The following is a 15,713-nucleotide window of genomic DNA, read 5'->3' as shown; positions in this document are numbered from 1 at the left end:
CAGGCCCAGAGAATCACTTAGGCAAAATCTTAGTGGTGAGGGTGTGTGGGTTGGGCTGATGAACCAGAGGACGAGGAGTGACTTCCAAGGAGATAAGGCCCCTGGTTGGCTGAGCTGGCACTGGGATCCGTCTTTGATGGGAGGGGCCTCTGATGCCCTGCTGAGACCTGGCGCCAAAGACTGGCTTGGAGAAAGTCACCAAAGCCTCAGAGCCGGTGAACTCCCATTCTCAGTGCGGTGGTGGGACTTCCTCATTTGCCAGCTGGGAGGAGGAGAAGAGGAAGTGAGGGCATGGAGGAGGGGCCGCTTCTAGAAGTGAATCAGGGGCAGGGACCCCTGGGACCACAGACCCGACGCCGGGTGGCCGGAGGAAGGGAGAGCTGAACTCAGCCCGGGCCTGGCTGCTGAGACCCTTGGTGCCCACGCCCCCAGACACATCGGCCATGGCCTCGGCCCAGCAGCTGCGGGCTAAGAGGTGAGTGCAGGCTGCGGCCCCTGGGCCTCCTCGCTTTCCGGGGCCTGGGGCAGGCCAGCCCCCCAGGTGCAGTTCCTTATCCATCTCAAAAGCTGAGAGGCCGAGGGTGAGTCAGCGTCTGAAGTCTGAATCCGCTGGAGCTATGCAGGCGCAGAACTGTCTCGGGGAGATCTGGGCTTGCAGGGGAAGCTGATGCTCCAGAGGGGGAGCGGCTAACCCAGGACCACACCGCAGCGGGCGGCATGCGGACAGAACGCAGGGGTCTGGGGTCCGGGCTGGACTCGGGGCGCCATGTGGCGGTGGGGTGGGGCGTCTTCACCCTCTGTTCAGCAGAACCTGGCTGATCCTCTCCACTCAGCAGGGCACTGGTGTGGCCTCCTCTGAGCAGCCTTCCTTGACCTCCCTCCTTGCACCGGGGCCGCTTGCCCGCTGTCGCTCTTCAGTCCTTGGCTTCCCGGGGCCGTTGCCCACAGCCGTTCCTCTGTCCCCCCAGCCCCTGGCGCCATTAGAAGCAAACCCATGAAGGATATTTCGTCCCTTCCGATCACTGCCCAGGACGCACGACAGTCCCAGGTGTTCCAAAAATGCTTATTTATTGAAGTCATAACTGGATCTTTGAGCTGGACAGTGTCTTTAGCTCCTTCTAGTCCCATCCGGTCACTGTACAGGTGGGAAACCGAGACCCCAAGAGGGCGGGGTCCTGGGGAGCGAGTGGCAAGCCTGGGGTGGGGAGCTGGGGCTCGGAGCTGGGGCTCGGCAGGAGGCCTGGCCTCCTCTCTTGGCAAGGATGTTCTGAAAGTTCCCTCAGTGCCAGGTCTGGGCCCTGAGGGGTTGGGGACCCCAGAGCACAGGACTTGGCTCTTGCCCGCCGGTGGGGGCAGGGCCTCAGCCAGGGGAGGTCTATTCATTGGCTGAAATGCAAGGGGAGGGGGGGCAATGGAATGCAGATGAGCCTGAGGTTCCCTGTGGAGTCCCAGGGCACTTCATCCATGAAGAAGCAGGGAGAGGCTTTTCTCCAGACACCTGGAGGTGTGAACTTCTGTGGGTGAGCCCCTCGCCTCTGGGGAGTCTCCCCCATCATTCTTTTCCAGTCTCTAGCTGGTCTTGGTCTTAGCTCAAAGCTGTTTGCTTTTGCTTGCTTAGGCCGGGCCAGGTGGACTGAGAATAAAGCCTCAGGGAGAAAATTAGATGACTTTGTTCTCTCTCTTGTACTGTGGGGTCAGGGGCCAATGTAACCATTTAGCCTTGGCTTACACCTGTCCCTTCCTGCATGGCTGTAGCCTCTGACTCAGTTTCCCCTGCCTATTGTCCCACTGTCAACTCCTCTGCTTTTCCCGCTGACTGCTGGCGCCACTTCTGGGAAGCCCTCCCTGACCACCTCGAGCTGAGGCAGCCTGGCCTCCTCTGCCCCCCAGATGGCCCTGCAGCCTTTCTCTCTGGGAGAGGTGACCCCATCTCACAAGGACCCCCTTACTATGCTCTCTTGACCTTGGCCCCTCTGCAGCTTTGAGGGCACAGGTGACCACCAGGATCCAGGGGCAGCCCAGCATCTGGTGTGTTTCCCTTCTGTGTGCCCAGAGCCATTTCAATAACAGGATTATCGGTTTAGCGCGTAGCCCCTCTGCTCACCCAGGTGCCAGGAGGGCGGAGTTCACATCCTAGCGTGCTCCGTGCTAACAAGGGTTTCTCTAAGTTCACACTGAGCTGTTGGGAGCGTTGAACTAGAGGCTGGGCAGCCATGTTTTGGGAAGAAAATTCTGGAGCCAGATAACTGAGGGTCAGATCCCCGTTTCCCAACTTACTCGGGCAAGTTCATTCACCTCCCTGTGCCTCAGTTTCCACATCTGTAAGAAGGTGACATGTTCTGCAGGAGTGACGGGCACACCCAGAGTGCTCGGGACCCGGGCAGGGTAGTCAGCATTGCCCAGCCTGCCTGCCTCCCTGGACAGGGCCTCTGCTACCCCTCTGGTTCCTTCCTGCCCCTCCTGTCAATGCGCATGAAATACCCGTGAAATGCACAGCCTCCGTGGAGAAACTGGAGGAAGCTTCTCCCAAAGGTGTGTGGAAAGTGACTGGGGAGGTTGCAGTGGGAGGAGCAGGGATCCCCTCTGCCTGCCCACGGTCACCCAGAACCACCTCCCGGTGGCTGCCTCCAGCATCCTGCCCAAGATCGCAGACAGTCCAGGTCACTCGGGGACAAATAGGGGCTGAGCTGGGGGGGCAGACTTTGAAACTGATGTCCCCTGAGGTCCTAGCTAGCTTTGTGGCAGCCCCCGCCTCCCTCAATGCCTGCCCTGTTTTGAAATCATTATGACATCAGCGTCACAACTGCTCCTATTTCCTCATCTGTCCACAAGAGACTGGACTCAGCCGCCCCGTCTTTCCTTTCCCCATCTCCTCAGCCATCTGCTGTCTCTGGCCACACTTGTCCTCAGCACCCCATCCACCGCCTCCCAGAATGCTCTCTGTCCCGGGAGATGGTTCTTACTCTTCCACTCCAGCCCGGGGGCCCCTGCTGAGCTCCAGGGCCAGCTGAACCTCTCCTGGGTGCCCAAGGGGCCTCTCAAATTAGTCCGGAAGGAGTCCATCAACCTTACCCCCTTCTCAGGCATCCGGGTCGGGATGTGGGGGACAAGTGGGCATGTGTGACGCTGCCCTTTCTGTCACCTCCACATCCAGTCTCCAGACCCTGCAAGTCACAACTCCGGAGTGACTCACAAATGGGTAGGGTGGCCATTGAAAATGCACGTGGCTGCAGGGAACAGACAGTGGCTTATTCCAACAGGGGCTTATTTTCCACACAAAGAGAAGTCCAGAGGTAGGCAGAGCTGGCTCCACAGTGCCAGGATTTTAGGGTCAACATCCCAGAGATTCCTTTGATTGTCTTCAAGTTTCTGCCTCATGGATGCAAAGGGTTGCTGCAGGCCCAGACGTCACACTTACTTTCAAGACAGGCAGAGGGGAGGGGAGAGAGACCACGCTGGCCTTGTTCGTCCCGCTGGATCAGGAAAGTTAACCACGCTCCAAGAGGCCCCTGCAGCGCCCAGGCGCTTAGGTCTCATGAGCCAGAACTGGTTACACGGCTGCTCCTTCCTGCCAGGGAGGCTGGAAAACAGGAAGAGGATTGTTCTACTTGGCTGAGACCAGACACAATCTCCAACCTTGGGGCGAGGCACCCTGAACAAAATTGGAGCTCATTTAGCGGGAAAAACCAAGTGACACTGCAAATGATAATGATGTTGATAAGGTGACCCTTTTGTCCATCCTGAGAGATGCTTTGGGACCAAGAAGACTGCTGGACCTCGGGAGCCCCCAGGACAAGTCTGAGTCTGGGTCCAGCAAGCTGGTCGACCTTGGGAGCCTTCAATCTGTCTGGGTGTGGTGGCTGCTTGATGCTAGGAACCTCCAGGCTGACTCTAAGTCCAGGTGTGGCCGGCTGGTCAGCATCGAAAACCTCCAGACTGAGTCCGGGTGGGGCAGCTGGTTGACCTCGGGGGCCTCCAGGCTGGGTCCGAGTCCATGTCTAAGTCCATGTCTGGATGGTGGTTGCCATTGGGAGCCTCCAGGCTGTCTGGCTGGGGGCTGGCTGGTCAATCTCAGGAGCCCCCAGGCTGAGCCTTATTCTGGATGTGGCCTGTTGGTTGAGCTCGGGAGTCTCCCAGTGGCGTTCTGTCCCGTCAGTGTCTGTCCCTTATCCTCAGCACACAGCTGCCTGTATTGGCTTCCTAAATCTGGGATCACATTGTTTCACATTCCTCTAAAGCCTGTGTGGCTCCCTGCTACTTATAGCAGTATTGGCTCGGCATGAGGCCCTCCTCCGCCCGCCCCAGCCTGGCCACAGCTGCCTGCTCAGTCTGCTTGCACCAGACTCCAGCCACATTACATTTGGACCTGCTGTTCAGGCCCCGGAGCCTTAGCATATGCTGTTCCCTCTGCCTGGAGGACCCTCCTCCATGTCCTACCTGGTGGACTCCTGACCCAAATGTCATTGTCTCTGAGGACTACACCCCTGTGACCTAAAACGGGAGCTTGGGTGTCTGAGTGGTGGCAGAGACTGATGCTGTTTCTGACTGAATGACGGGGATCAGGGATCTATTAGCTTAGAATGCAGCTGCTGATGGTGGCCCCATCTGCAAACGCCTTCACCCTCAAGGCTGGTCTGTCTACCTGGGCCTGCATGGGAAGGGGTGTCAAACAAGGGACATGATACCTACATGGCTCACTTTGCACACTGCCCCTCACCCCACCACACACCCACACCACACCCATCCAGCGCATGAGCAATAACCACGATTTCTCCCCTCCACCGCCCTCAGCGACTTTGAACAACTTCCTGACGATGTCGCCATCTCAGCCAACATCGCCGACACCCAGGAGAAAAGAGGCTTCACCAGCCACTTCGTAAGAGAGAGCCCGGGCCTTTGCTCCCACCTCTGAAACCCCACCCACCCGACTTCTGTACCTTTCTGACCTCTGACCCTTCAACTTCATCTCTTAACTTTGATCCTGGTGGCTCCTAATGGGCGATTTTGATCTCTAGGGAACCCTGGGATGTTATAGCTGGGGCCAGGGGTCCTCCTGACATCTAGAGGGTAGAGTCCTGGGGTGCTGCTTCACATCCCACATTGCACGGGGCAGCCCCCCAGTAAACCATTATCTGGCCCAGAGGTAATACTGAGGGTGATCCACCCTGCTCTAACCCTGGGCCCTCAGACTCCCATCCCCCCAAATCTACCTTCTACCCCTGACCTCCGAGCCCCGTCCCCAGGCCTCTGGCCTCTGTTCTCCAGGTCTTTGTCATCGAGGTGAAGACTAAAGGGGGCTCCAAGTACCTCATCTACCGCCGCTACCGCCAGTTCTACGCCCTGCACAGCAAGCTGGAGGAGCGCTTCGGGCCCGAGAACAAGATGAGCCCCTTCACCTGCACCCTGCCCACCCTTCCAGGTAGCCGGGTTGCCTCCTTCCCTTGCCCTGCCCCCCCCATCTAGCACCCGACACTTGTCCCTTGTCCTGTTTCAGCCCGTGAGACTGTTCCCTTGGTCCAGGGCCCCCTCCTGGCAGTCCAGCTACCAGCCCTGACAGTCAGGCCTCACAACCCTCGACCCTGTGCCCCGTGACCTTCCCAGCCACCCTGTTTCCGCCACCCACACCCCCGTCCCTGCTCTGCTAGGCCACGAGTGTCACAGCTCTGCTTCCACACATCCCAGCGCCCCTGCCTCCTAGTTGCATCCCAGCACACCCCTTGGCTTCTCAGCACCCGCCCACTTGAGGCCTGCAGGAGAAACACTCAGGGGGTGGGTGATGGGGGTGAGCCCCGGGTGCGCTCTGCGCTCTGCCCTCTGCACCTCCCTTCAAGCTCCCGTGCCACCTCCAGGCTCTCTCCTCAGCAACAGCATCTCCAGGACCCGACTCTGCCCCAGTGACTCCCCCTTATCTGTTTCTCCCAGGCCTGGCTCTGCCCGGCTTGCCCTGCCCCAGCCCTGCCTGCTGCCAGGGAGGATGGTCTAAGAGGGTCTGCCCTGCCCTAGGCCAGCCCCTGCCCTGACCTCCGGAGCCCCTGGTCTCCGCCCTGTTCTCTCTTGGGCTGTTCCCCGACAGCTGTCCCTGTGTTCCTCGGGGCCCCCCCTCCACATGCGGCCGCCGCATGTGTCCTCACGTGTCAGCACATGACGTGGATCCGCCTCCACTGCGGCAGGGCCTCAGCCCGTGGGCCGGGTTCTTTCTTCCTTGTGAGAATCGTCATCCCCCTGGGTCAACCCTTCTCTGCAGCTTCGGTGCAACCCGCCCGCGTGGGCAGGACGCTGGCCATTCCCTGATGCCCCCCCAACAGGCTGGATGGAGGGGCAGCCCAGAGCGGCCCTTTGTGCTGGACGGGGAGGGGCTCTGGCCGGGATCCTGGCCTGGGGGGCCGCCAGGGCCCGCGCTCCCGGTCAGGCTCCTCACAGGCGCTTTGCCTCTCCCCAGCCAAAGTCTACGTGGGTGTGAAGCAGGAGATCGCGGAGTCGCGGATACCGGTCCTCAACGCCTACATGAAGGTAGCAGCAGGTGGGGCTGGGCTCCTGGGGAGACCTTTAGGGAGAAGCATCTTCCCCGGGTGTGGCGCTGGAGCATGAAGCTGGGTCTCCTGCCCCCATGTCCTGTGTGCCACACCCGAGGTCCTGGTTAAGGGGGACAAATAGGAAGTATCTGCAGGGCCCTGGGGGAGGAGGCAGCAGGGCCTCTCAGGGCCTCAGGCGAGCTCACAGACTGGGGCTCCCCCTCCTGGTCTACTCTCAGCGCTGAAGAAGCAGGAGTCTCAGAGTCTACTCTGGTGGTTTGGGGAGAGTTTTCTGCCCTTTCTAGACCTTGGCTTTCTCCTCTGTGAAGTGGGGTGGTGCCTCCAGCTCTGTGTCACTGGTGAGACTGGGATCTATTGAGAAAAGGGCAGGAAAGTGCTTTGTAAACTGGAGTTGCCCCCAGAACCTAAGTGGAGCGAGCAGCAGGGGGGTGGCAGGGCTGACTCCCGTCCTCAGGATTCCTCAAGGGGCCTGGAGCTCAGTGGCTACAGCCCCAGCCCGCCACGGTGCTCCTGACCTGAGCTCCAGACCTGCTGAGACCCGCGCCCCCACACCCTCACAGCCTTGGCTCCACGGGGGTGAGACCAGCCTGGGATCCTATGAGAGTCCCCGCCCCACTGCTGCCTCGCTTTGCCACATGGGCCAGTTGCTTCCATCTTTGAGCCTCAGTTTCCCCAACTCTGATTTGGAATAAGGCACTGGGAAGTTTTTTAGGCCGTAATACCATGAATTGCTGTTCATTTGGGTTATTTGGGGGATCCTTCCCCACTTTCTCTCACTTCGAGCTAAGGCATGGGCCTTGGTGGCAGGTGCCCGCTCTGGGTCCCTTGCTGGACTGTGTGACCTTGGGCAAGTCCCTTCACCTCTCTGACCCTAACTCCCAGGTTCTGGGGAAATGGAGGCAGGGTGGCCCGGAGTATGACCTCTCATCACCACGTTGGGTCTAGAAATCTTTAGATCTTTTCCAAATGACCTTCTCAAGCCAGATGGTCCCCCCTGACCTTGAACCCAGGAACAAAGCTTGTGAAATGTTACTGAGGTTGCTAAAATACATCTTGCTTCTGTTGTCAGGCAGAGACATAAGTGGAGAGACAGGCCAGCGTGGGGGTGGGGACGGAGCAGCCAGGTCTGGGCCCCCAACCTCTCTTCTGACTGCCCTCCCACCCTGCCTTGTCCCCGAAATGCAGGACCTCCTCAGCCTGCCTGTCTGGGTGCTGATGGACGAGGACGTCCGGATCTTCTTCTACCAGTCACCCTATGACTCCGAGCAGGTGCCGCAGGCGCTCCGCAGGCTGCGCCCCCACACCCGGAAAGTGTAAGTGCGGGTCTCTAGGGCGGGAGCCCTGGGCATCTTCCCAAGCAGACTTCCATCCTGGAGGCCCAGGCAACTCTCCCTTGGATGAAAAGGATGCACGACCAGGAGTTCTACCCCTGAGCCCTCCAGCATGGCTCTGCTTCAGAGATGAGCCTGGAAAATCTAGTGCAGGGCTTGGCGGGACAGAGGTGGGTGTGTTTCCATGGGAGTGACCAGAAAACCTGGAGGCCAGACAGGGGACATTGATGGAGTGGGCTCGGTCACAAGCACAACTGGGCTGGGCCTGAGAGTTCTGGATGCCTGGAGAGAGTGGGGAGCAGGAAGAAGAGGCAGGAGTCACTCTATCCACTGACATCCCCAGGGGTCCTGGGGTGCCAGGTCCCTGGTTAGTTTTCGTTCACACTGGCCACCAGGGGGCGCTGCTGCCCACTCCCTAATTCCGAAGAAGCGAGGCGCTGCCTCCAGGCCCTTCCCCAGCAGGAAATATTCTTTGAAAGGCCAATCTCCGAAAGAAGGTGTGCTTCCCGAGATAGGGCCGCTGCTGAGGAGTCCAGGGGCAGAGGTGCTGACCCTTCCTCCGGCCTGTGTTATGACAGTCCTTTGGCGCCTGGTCGCCACCCCTGTGCGTCCAGGCGGCTCTGGGGTTTGGGCAGGATTCCAGCTATGCCCATGGCAGCCCTGCGCCCTGGAGCAGGCCAGTCTCCTCTCCACGCCTGTCCTCAGCTGGAAAAATAGAGTTGGGGAAAGAAGAACAGATGTGAACTGCTTGACAAGGGAAGGCGCCAAGCTGGGATGTCTCTTCCTCCCACGTCTTCCGCAAGCCTCTGCCTCCTGCCTACCAAGGAGGGGTTCAGTCCCGCTGAGGGGTGCTGGGAGCCAGGGCTAGTGTGCAAGCTGCATTTTTGATGTCCTCTCCCTTCCTGCCTTTCCCACCCCTGGGTGGGGGTGGGCAGTCTCCTCTGGGCAAAGACGCAGGGAGCGCAGCTGGAGAGGACTTGGGTGCCCACCAGACTCTTCTCTCCCCACAGCAAAAGCCAGTCCCGGCAAGGTGCCCCCTTGGACCGCTTGGCAGCTCCTCGCGCAGAGGTACTCCCGCCGGTCCGGGCCTCCTCCCTCACACCACGGCAGCAGCCTGGCTCCACCTGCGGCCGCCGGGGCCCTCCTGCTGGGCCCTCTGTGTGCCGGGATGGCCCGGGTCAGGGAGAAGGGTCCCCCGGCCCCCAGCTGGATGAGGGGAGGGGATGTGACACGCACCAGGAATGCTCCCTGCCATTCACTCAGCCTCCGCCTGGCCATCCCCGCCTTGGTTCCGAAGTCTCAGTTGCCTCAAAGCCCTGCCTTCGAGGAGCTCATGGCCCCCTAGGGACACACACTTGGAAATGGGCATTTCAACACCAGTGCAGCCAGCACTTCCACATGCTGGAGCTTATGGGAGAGCCAGAGGCCCCACAGGGAGCCCCAGGAGAGTTTGGACCCTTCCCTCCCCATGCTCATCCTGCCAATCTAGGCAGAGGACTCATTCTGGAGTCAGGAGGACCTGGGTTCTAATCCCAGCTCCTCTCCCAGTGAATGGTGTGAGCTCAGACAGTCACTCACCCTCCCTGAGCCTGTTTTCTCACCTGTTAAATGGGCCCTGGCACGTGAAGCACTTTCGTGGGAACCCAGCTAACGTTTCCTCCCTCCCTCCTGCTCCACTCTCTCCCAGGCGCTGTTTGACTTCACTGGGAACAGCAAATTGGAGCTGAGTTTCAAAGTTGGAGATGTGATCTTCCTGCTCAGTCGGATCAATAAAGACTGGCTGGAGGTAAGGTTGGAGGTGAGCGAGAGGAGAATGGAGTCAAGGTCGGGGATGAGGATGGCGGTGAGAGTGATGGTTGGGGGGGAGCCAAGGATGGAGGTGCAGATGGAGGTGGGTGGAGGTGAGTATGGAGGTGGGTTGGAGGTGCAGATGGAGGTGAGGTTGGAGGTGCAGATGGAGGTGGGTGGAGGTGAGTATGGAGGTGGGTTGGAGGTGCAGATGGAGGTGAGGATGGAGGTGCAGATGGAGGTGGGTGGAGGTGAGTATGGAGGTGGGTTGGAGGTGCAGATGGAGGTGAGGATGGAGGTGCAGATGGAGGTGGGTGGAGGTGAGTATGGAGGTGGGTTGGAGGTGAGTATGGAGGAAGGGTTGGAGGTGCAGATGGAGGTGAGGTTGGAGGTGAGTATGAAGGTGGGTTGGAGGTGCAGATGGAGGTGGGGTTGGAGGTGAGTATGGAGGTGGGTTGGAGGTGCAGATGGAGGTGGGGTTGGAGGTGAGTATGGAGGTGAGTATGGAGGTGGAGTTGGAGATAAGTTGGAGGTGAGGTCACTGAGTCTGGTGGGGGATCAGAGAACCAGAGGAAGAGACACTGATGAGGGTGATCCTGGACATCTGGGCAGGTGATGGGGGGACTATGAGGAGACATAACCACTAGGGTGGTAGGTATGTGAATAGAAGATTCTGGAACCTCACTTGCCTTTGGTTCTGACCCCAAAAGCAGTCACTTGGGGCACATCAGTTAGTCTTCACTGGAACCTGAAGGCAGTTTCTTGGTCTGGCTGCTCAGCCTGTGCTGGGCTCAGCCCATTCATTCAGTAGCAGTCCTGGGGCTGGGCAGCTCTTTGTTGTGGGGTCCCATGGGGGCATCATGGGTGTTTAGCAGCGACCTCGGCCTCCACCCACAAGATGTCAGTATCAGCCCTGCAGCTGCAGCATCAAGCATGTGAGACTTCTGGCTGGGGCCAGGGGCAAGGCCACTGGGCCGAAACCCACGGGCTGGATTTGGGCTGCTGGTCTCATGGGCAGCAGTAAGAGCCCTGGAGTCTGCAGTTACATCACAGCTTTGTTTTGAAGCAGCTTTGTGGCCTTGGGAAAGTTGCTCAACTGGGTAGTTTCCTTTTCTGCAAATGGCGATAGTGAGGGCAGTTGCTTCATAGGGTTCTGGGAAGATTGAAGGGGGGCATGGCTGCTCAGGGCTGGGTGGTAGAGCCTGGGTGCCAGGTGGCCGTTAGCCGGGTGCTGGGAGGGCTCCGTGAGACTCTGGAGCCACAGTCTGCCTGTCCTGTTCACGCTTTGTCCCTGCACACACACACACACACACACACACACACACACACAGGCGCGCGCGTGCGCGTGTGGTGACGAGCGTGTGGCGCAGGCAAGGGTTCCGTAGGACTTGTGAGTGGAGATGGGAGGTCACTGGCTGCCAGCCTTTGTGGTTTTCAAACAAGATGCCTTTTGCTCGGGGCTCTTGGAGAGGGAGCCTGAGGGAGTTTGTGGGCTGGGGGTGGGGGAGTGAGTCTGTTCAGGACCACTGAGGGAGGGAGTCCCTGTGTGGAGCAGGGACCCCTGGGCTTGCCGACTTTGTGGTTTTGATTTCTCCACACCCGCCACCAGCCCCCTCCTTGCCCGGAGCTGTCTCAGTACTCAATTGCTGCCTGATGCTGGGTCACTGTGCAGAAACAGGAAGTGTTTGCTGCTTCCTATTTTCTGGAAAGTTCTGTGTCAGTATGTGGCCAGCTATGACCTCAGATGGGGGGAGGGGCCAGGGGAGGGTGAAGGTGCTGCTTCAAGCCTCAGTTTATGTGTCTGTAAAATGGGACAAGAATACTGTCTTCTGGAGGGCTGTGAAGATGAAGATGAAGAAAACCTGTGGGCAGAAGCGAGGCTGGGTCTTGGCCCGAGATGCGCAGATTGCTGGTCTCGAGCAGGTGGTGTCAGCAAAATGATGAAAGTGTGAGCTTCCTCCCTCTCTGTTTTCTCCATTAACCTCTCCCACCCAGGGGAAAAGGAAGTTCACCTACTTACCTGCCGTGGGCTGTCACCTCCCCATAGTGGAAGTTCCCTGGGGGTGTGCGAGGACCACGTCCTTTCTGAGCGGCCAGAGCTGGCACAGAGCAGGTGCTGGGCGAGGCTTGGGATGAGTGAGGAGTGAGTGAGAGACGAGAGTCTCTTCCGAGACAGATTCAGGCCTTTATCTGTTCTTGGGGTGAACAGCTTCGTGGCCTGGCTTGCTTTTTTCTCCTCCCTCTACCTAAGAGACCTCATCCGCCTTTTCGCATCATTAAAGAGGGCCTGGAGAACCCTGCATCCTTTCCTCCCACCCCGAGGTCAGCCTTCCTGTCCTCCTCAGGGCACTGTCCGGGGAACCACGGGCATCTTCCCCCTGTCCTTCGTGAAGATCCTCAAGGACTTCCCGGAGGAAGACGACCCCACCAACTGGCTGCGCTGCTACTACTACGAGGACACCATCAGCACCATCAAGTGTGTGGCTGCAGGAGGGAGGGGCCTCCCGTCCTGCCACACTCCTGGCCATTCCCTGCCCCCCATGACCCACCTTGCCCCAGAGACCCAAACTAGATGGCATGTCAACTCCCAGCTCCCGCGTGCGCGCACACACATCCCCCCTACCCCGCACACACCCACACTCCTGCAGCGGCTGCCCCTCACCTGCAGAGAAGCCATGACAGCAAGAGGTCCAGGTCCAGCATGGCCTGGCTAGCCTCATTCTTGCGCCCCTTCGGGCCTGATGCCTCCTCACCCTGGCCTCTTGTTCCCATAGGGACATTGCAGTGGAGGAAGACCTCAAAAGCACCCCACTATTCAAGGACCTGCTGGCGCTCATGAGGTGAGGCGCTGCAGTGGGAGGCAGAGGGGTCAGGGCCTGGAGAAGCAGAGGAGGGACACAGAGTGCTTAAGCGCTAGACATTCTGCATCTGTTGCCTTCTGGTTTTCCCCACCGTCCCCCTGACAAGGTAGATCCCAGCAACCCTTGTTAGCCCCGGGGGATGCAGAGACATCACACAGTTTATCTCCCACTTTTTTCTACTACAGACTATTTTGGGTAACATATTTGATGACTTGCCCAGTGGTTTTCTTAAGATGATTTCCTAGCAGTAGACTCTGGGGATCGCAGTGCTGGCACAGCTGTCAGGCTTCTGGGCCATTTTGCTAATGACCCATAGAGAGCTGTAGGAATGCCGGCTCCCTGCACCCATCGCACCCTCCGAGCCTCCACGAGCTCTCCTCAGGGGCCGCGCAGGCCTTGCTGCGCCCGGCCAGGCTGAGGCTGGCTCCTCCTCCCCACAACAGTTCTTAGACCTTCAGCCCACAGTAACGGGAGACATTCCAGGCTGGGACACTGGTTTATTCTGAGCACCCCCTCCCCCCCAGAGTCTGTTTCTGCATTTGTTCCTGGGAGGCTCACCTTGTGGCCATGGAGGCCCAAGTCAAGTTCTGACCTTTTCTGAATTCTTCCATTCAGGCCCTAAGCCCCCTGTCCCGGCCCCACGTTGAGGCCCAAGGCTGAGGGGCCTTTCGTTCACCCTGCCTTCCCCTCAACCCCCCAGGCGGGAGTTCCAGAGAGAGGACATCGCCCTGAACTACCGGGACGCCGAGGGGGATCTGGTTCGGCTGCTGTCGGATGAGGATGTGAGCCTCATGGTGAGGCAGGCCCAGCATCTCCCCACACAGAAGCGCCTCTTCCCCTGGAAGCTGCATGTCACCCAGAGAGACGACTACAGGGTCTACAACACAGCCCCCTGAGCCCACGATGCCCCTGGGCTATGAGGGGACACTGGCCAGGAAACTTCAGCCCCGGAAGAGATGAGGGCCTGGAGCAGCTGGCAAGGGGCTGCCTTCATGGTCCTGAATCTGATGGACTGCAGGGCTGTCCCGTCAGCGTCCGTGCCTGGTTCTCACTTAAATAAACCATTTCATGTCAAGGGTCAGACTTTTTAAGATAATGTCTTTTGAGGGAAGAGAGGAGGGGCTTGCCGGGTGCAAAGGCAACCATCCCTTACCCCTCTGGGCTTTTCTAGGCTGGCAATAAGCAAGCAAGCTTCAGACAGATTGATAAAAGTAAAAACAAACTTTAATAATAACCTGCAAACCTCCTGGGTATGTGGGGGAGACCCAGCAGGATGGGGTGACCTGGCCTGGTGGCCTTGATGTCACCTTCAACAGCCTCATCAACACAGACGGAGTTTGTGGGGGGAGAGGAGGGTGAGCTTGGGAGGTTGCTGGGAGGGTCAGTACAGGGAAGTGTGCAGAACGAGTTCTGCCTGCGCTGAAAAATTGGTTCTTCCTGTTCCAGACCCTTAAAGAGTTTACAGAAAAATGTCTCTTTCAGAGGCACCCTCTCCCCAGCCTGCAGAGTTGCTCCCCTGAAATCCACTTTTTGCCAGAAAGATCTGTTGGGATGGCAGCGTTTCGCTTCCCTACGGAGAATATCCTTTAATGGGTGTCAACTGGGGTCCTGGCTATCTAGGAGCCCCCCAACTTTGGGCCTCTAATCCATTCGCCCATTGCCCCCTTTGCTGGGACTGCCTGTCTCAGATACAGTCCACACCCAGGGCCCTCGAGGGTCATGCCCATGCCAAGCTGCAGCACCAGCAAGGCACAGAGCAGGTTCTCTATGATCCAGGCAGACGCGTAAAGGCGAGTGAGCCCGCGGTGGCTTTTTCGGGCTCTAATTGAGCTTTGTATACCATTTGTAGTGCAGCAGCCTGGGGCGCAGCAGGCAGGGGGGCCGCAGGGCCAGGACGCTGGCAGCCCCCCGCGAATCCTCACTTCTCTGGGCTCTCTGCGTTCCCTCATGGTCTCTGCTTCTCTGCTCTCTCTGCTGTTGCTCCCGGCATGCCCGTGACGCCACCCCTATATGCCCCGTCTCTTGGCCCAGGTGCACCCACCTATGCACGCCCACCCCCTACTCCCGGTGCCCGCCATCAGGCACACGTGTAGCACCGCAGGGGTCTGTCATTAATGCTAATGGCGGGAGGGCGGAAAAATCCTGATAATTTTCATTTCCCCTCCACAAGCCCCCTGTGTGGCCGGGGCTTCCTCTGCCCTCTTCTGCTCTGCAGAGGGGAGCGCAGACCTGGGTCTCAGCCTTGGTGGTTTCCACTGCGCGTCGGGGATTAGGTGGGGAGGCCTGTGGCACACTGAGGAGGAAAGAGAAGCAGAAGGATGGAACCTTCTATGAACTGGAGACTTTCTCTTCTGACTTGTGAAAATGTGACCAGGATGGTGGTGTGAGGAGCTTGGCGGGCCCTTTCTCCACTGACGGGAAGTACCTGAAAGCAAGCATTTAGTGTGTCTGGAATTTGTTCGAGAGCAGCAGCAAAGGGAGGAGCATTTATTCAAGAATGCGGACGGAACCCCAGGGAGAACACTGCGCTTGTGGCACGTGAGCACGGCGTGCTGCTGTGCCTTCTCCTGATTGCACGTGGTGGAGGTGCCCTTACAGGCCCCAGCCCAAACGCGGGTCCTTTGCCCCTGGAGGAGGAATTCACCAGAAAGCGTCAGGTGTAGTGGAGCCAGGCAAGGCTTTATTAGAGGCCCATGCGCGAGGAAACCGGTGTCCGAGGGGAGAATTTAGGCTGGCTGCCCGGGAGGACTCGGGGAAAGATTTGAAGGACTGATCCGTGGAGTGGGGTGGAGCAGAGCAGCCTCCTAGCATAGAAAGTCTCGGAGATTAGTATGTCATAAGTATGTACTGCATAAAACAAAAGACTTTGTGACTTTATAATTGCAGTAAGAAAATGTCAAAATCAAAAATGCAAACCTTTTTGCTGTCAATGAAGCTGCTGAAAATAGCATCAGTGGGTTGCGCTGCCAGCCTGTCAGTGGGTTACCCGATGAAAACTTTGATGCTGATCAATTGACAGCAAGAATCAAAGTGCTCTGCGAAATGACTGAGAAGGGAATGACTGTGTGTCCAGAGCTCCAGGGACACAGAACACACTTGGAGCTAAATGGGAAAAGCCGGCATCTACCATCTTAGAAAAGTGTATGTCATTTACTGCCCGTTATGATGCAAAGAATATACCAGGGTCACTAGAGCAAATA

The 15,713-nt window shown here is 58.4% G+C and overlaps 1 protein-coding gene across 2 annotated transcripts; it reads left to right on the top strand.

Moving 5' to 3' along the window:
* The first annotated feature begins 201 nt into the window (after window positions 1-201).
* Window positions 202-13,586, top strand: NCF4 (neutrophil cytosolic factor 4). 2 transcript variants are annotated; one of them, XM_037513635.2, is made up of 10 exons: window positions 202-475; window positions 4,792-4,876; window positions 5,266-5,419; window positions 6,440-6,510; window positions 7,719-7,846; window positions 8,875-8,932; window positions 9,552-9,650; window positions 11,998-12,128; window positions 12,427-12,492; window positions 13,214-13,586. In XM_037513635.2, exons 1-10 carry the CDS (start codon window positions 444-446, stop codon window positions 13,407-13,409), a joined length of 1,020 nt encoding a protein of 339 aa, XP_037369532.1. In that variant the 5' UTR covers window positions 202-443; the 3' UTR covers window positions 13,410-13,586. The 2 variants fall into 2 exon arrangements, with proteins under 2 accessions (XP_037369532.1, XP_054552032.1); XM_054696057.1 differs by having other exon boundaries at window positions 9,552-9,662.
* Window positions 13,587-15,713: the final 2,127 nt, after the last annotated feature.

The sequence above is a fragment of the Talpa occidentalis genome, unplaced genomic scaffold (genome assembly GCF_014898055.3).
Source record: "Talpa occidentalis isolate TD23 unplaced genomic scaffold, MPIMG_talOcc4v2.1 talOcc4.16, whole genome shotgun sequence".
NCBI classification, from domain to species: Eukaryota; Metazoa; Chordata; class Mammalia; order Eulipotyphla; family Talpidae; genus Talpa; species Talpa occidentalis.
This window is presented reverse-complemented; position numbering and strand designations above follow the sequence as displayed.

Coding starts and splice junctions, on each gene's coding strand:
- NCF4 (XM_054696057.1), top strand. CDS start 444: ATGGCCTCGGCCCAGCAGCTGCGGGCTAAGAG. Junction 6,511..7,718: donor TCCTCAACGCCTACATGAAG/GTAGCAGCAGGT, acceptor CCCGAAATGCAG/GACCTCCTCAGCCTGCCTGT. Junction 7,847..8,874: donor CGCCCCCACACCCGGAAAGT/GTAAGTGCGGGT, acceptor CTCTCCCCACAG/CAAAAGCCAGTCCCGGCAAG.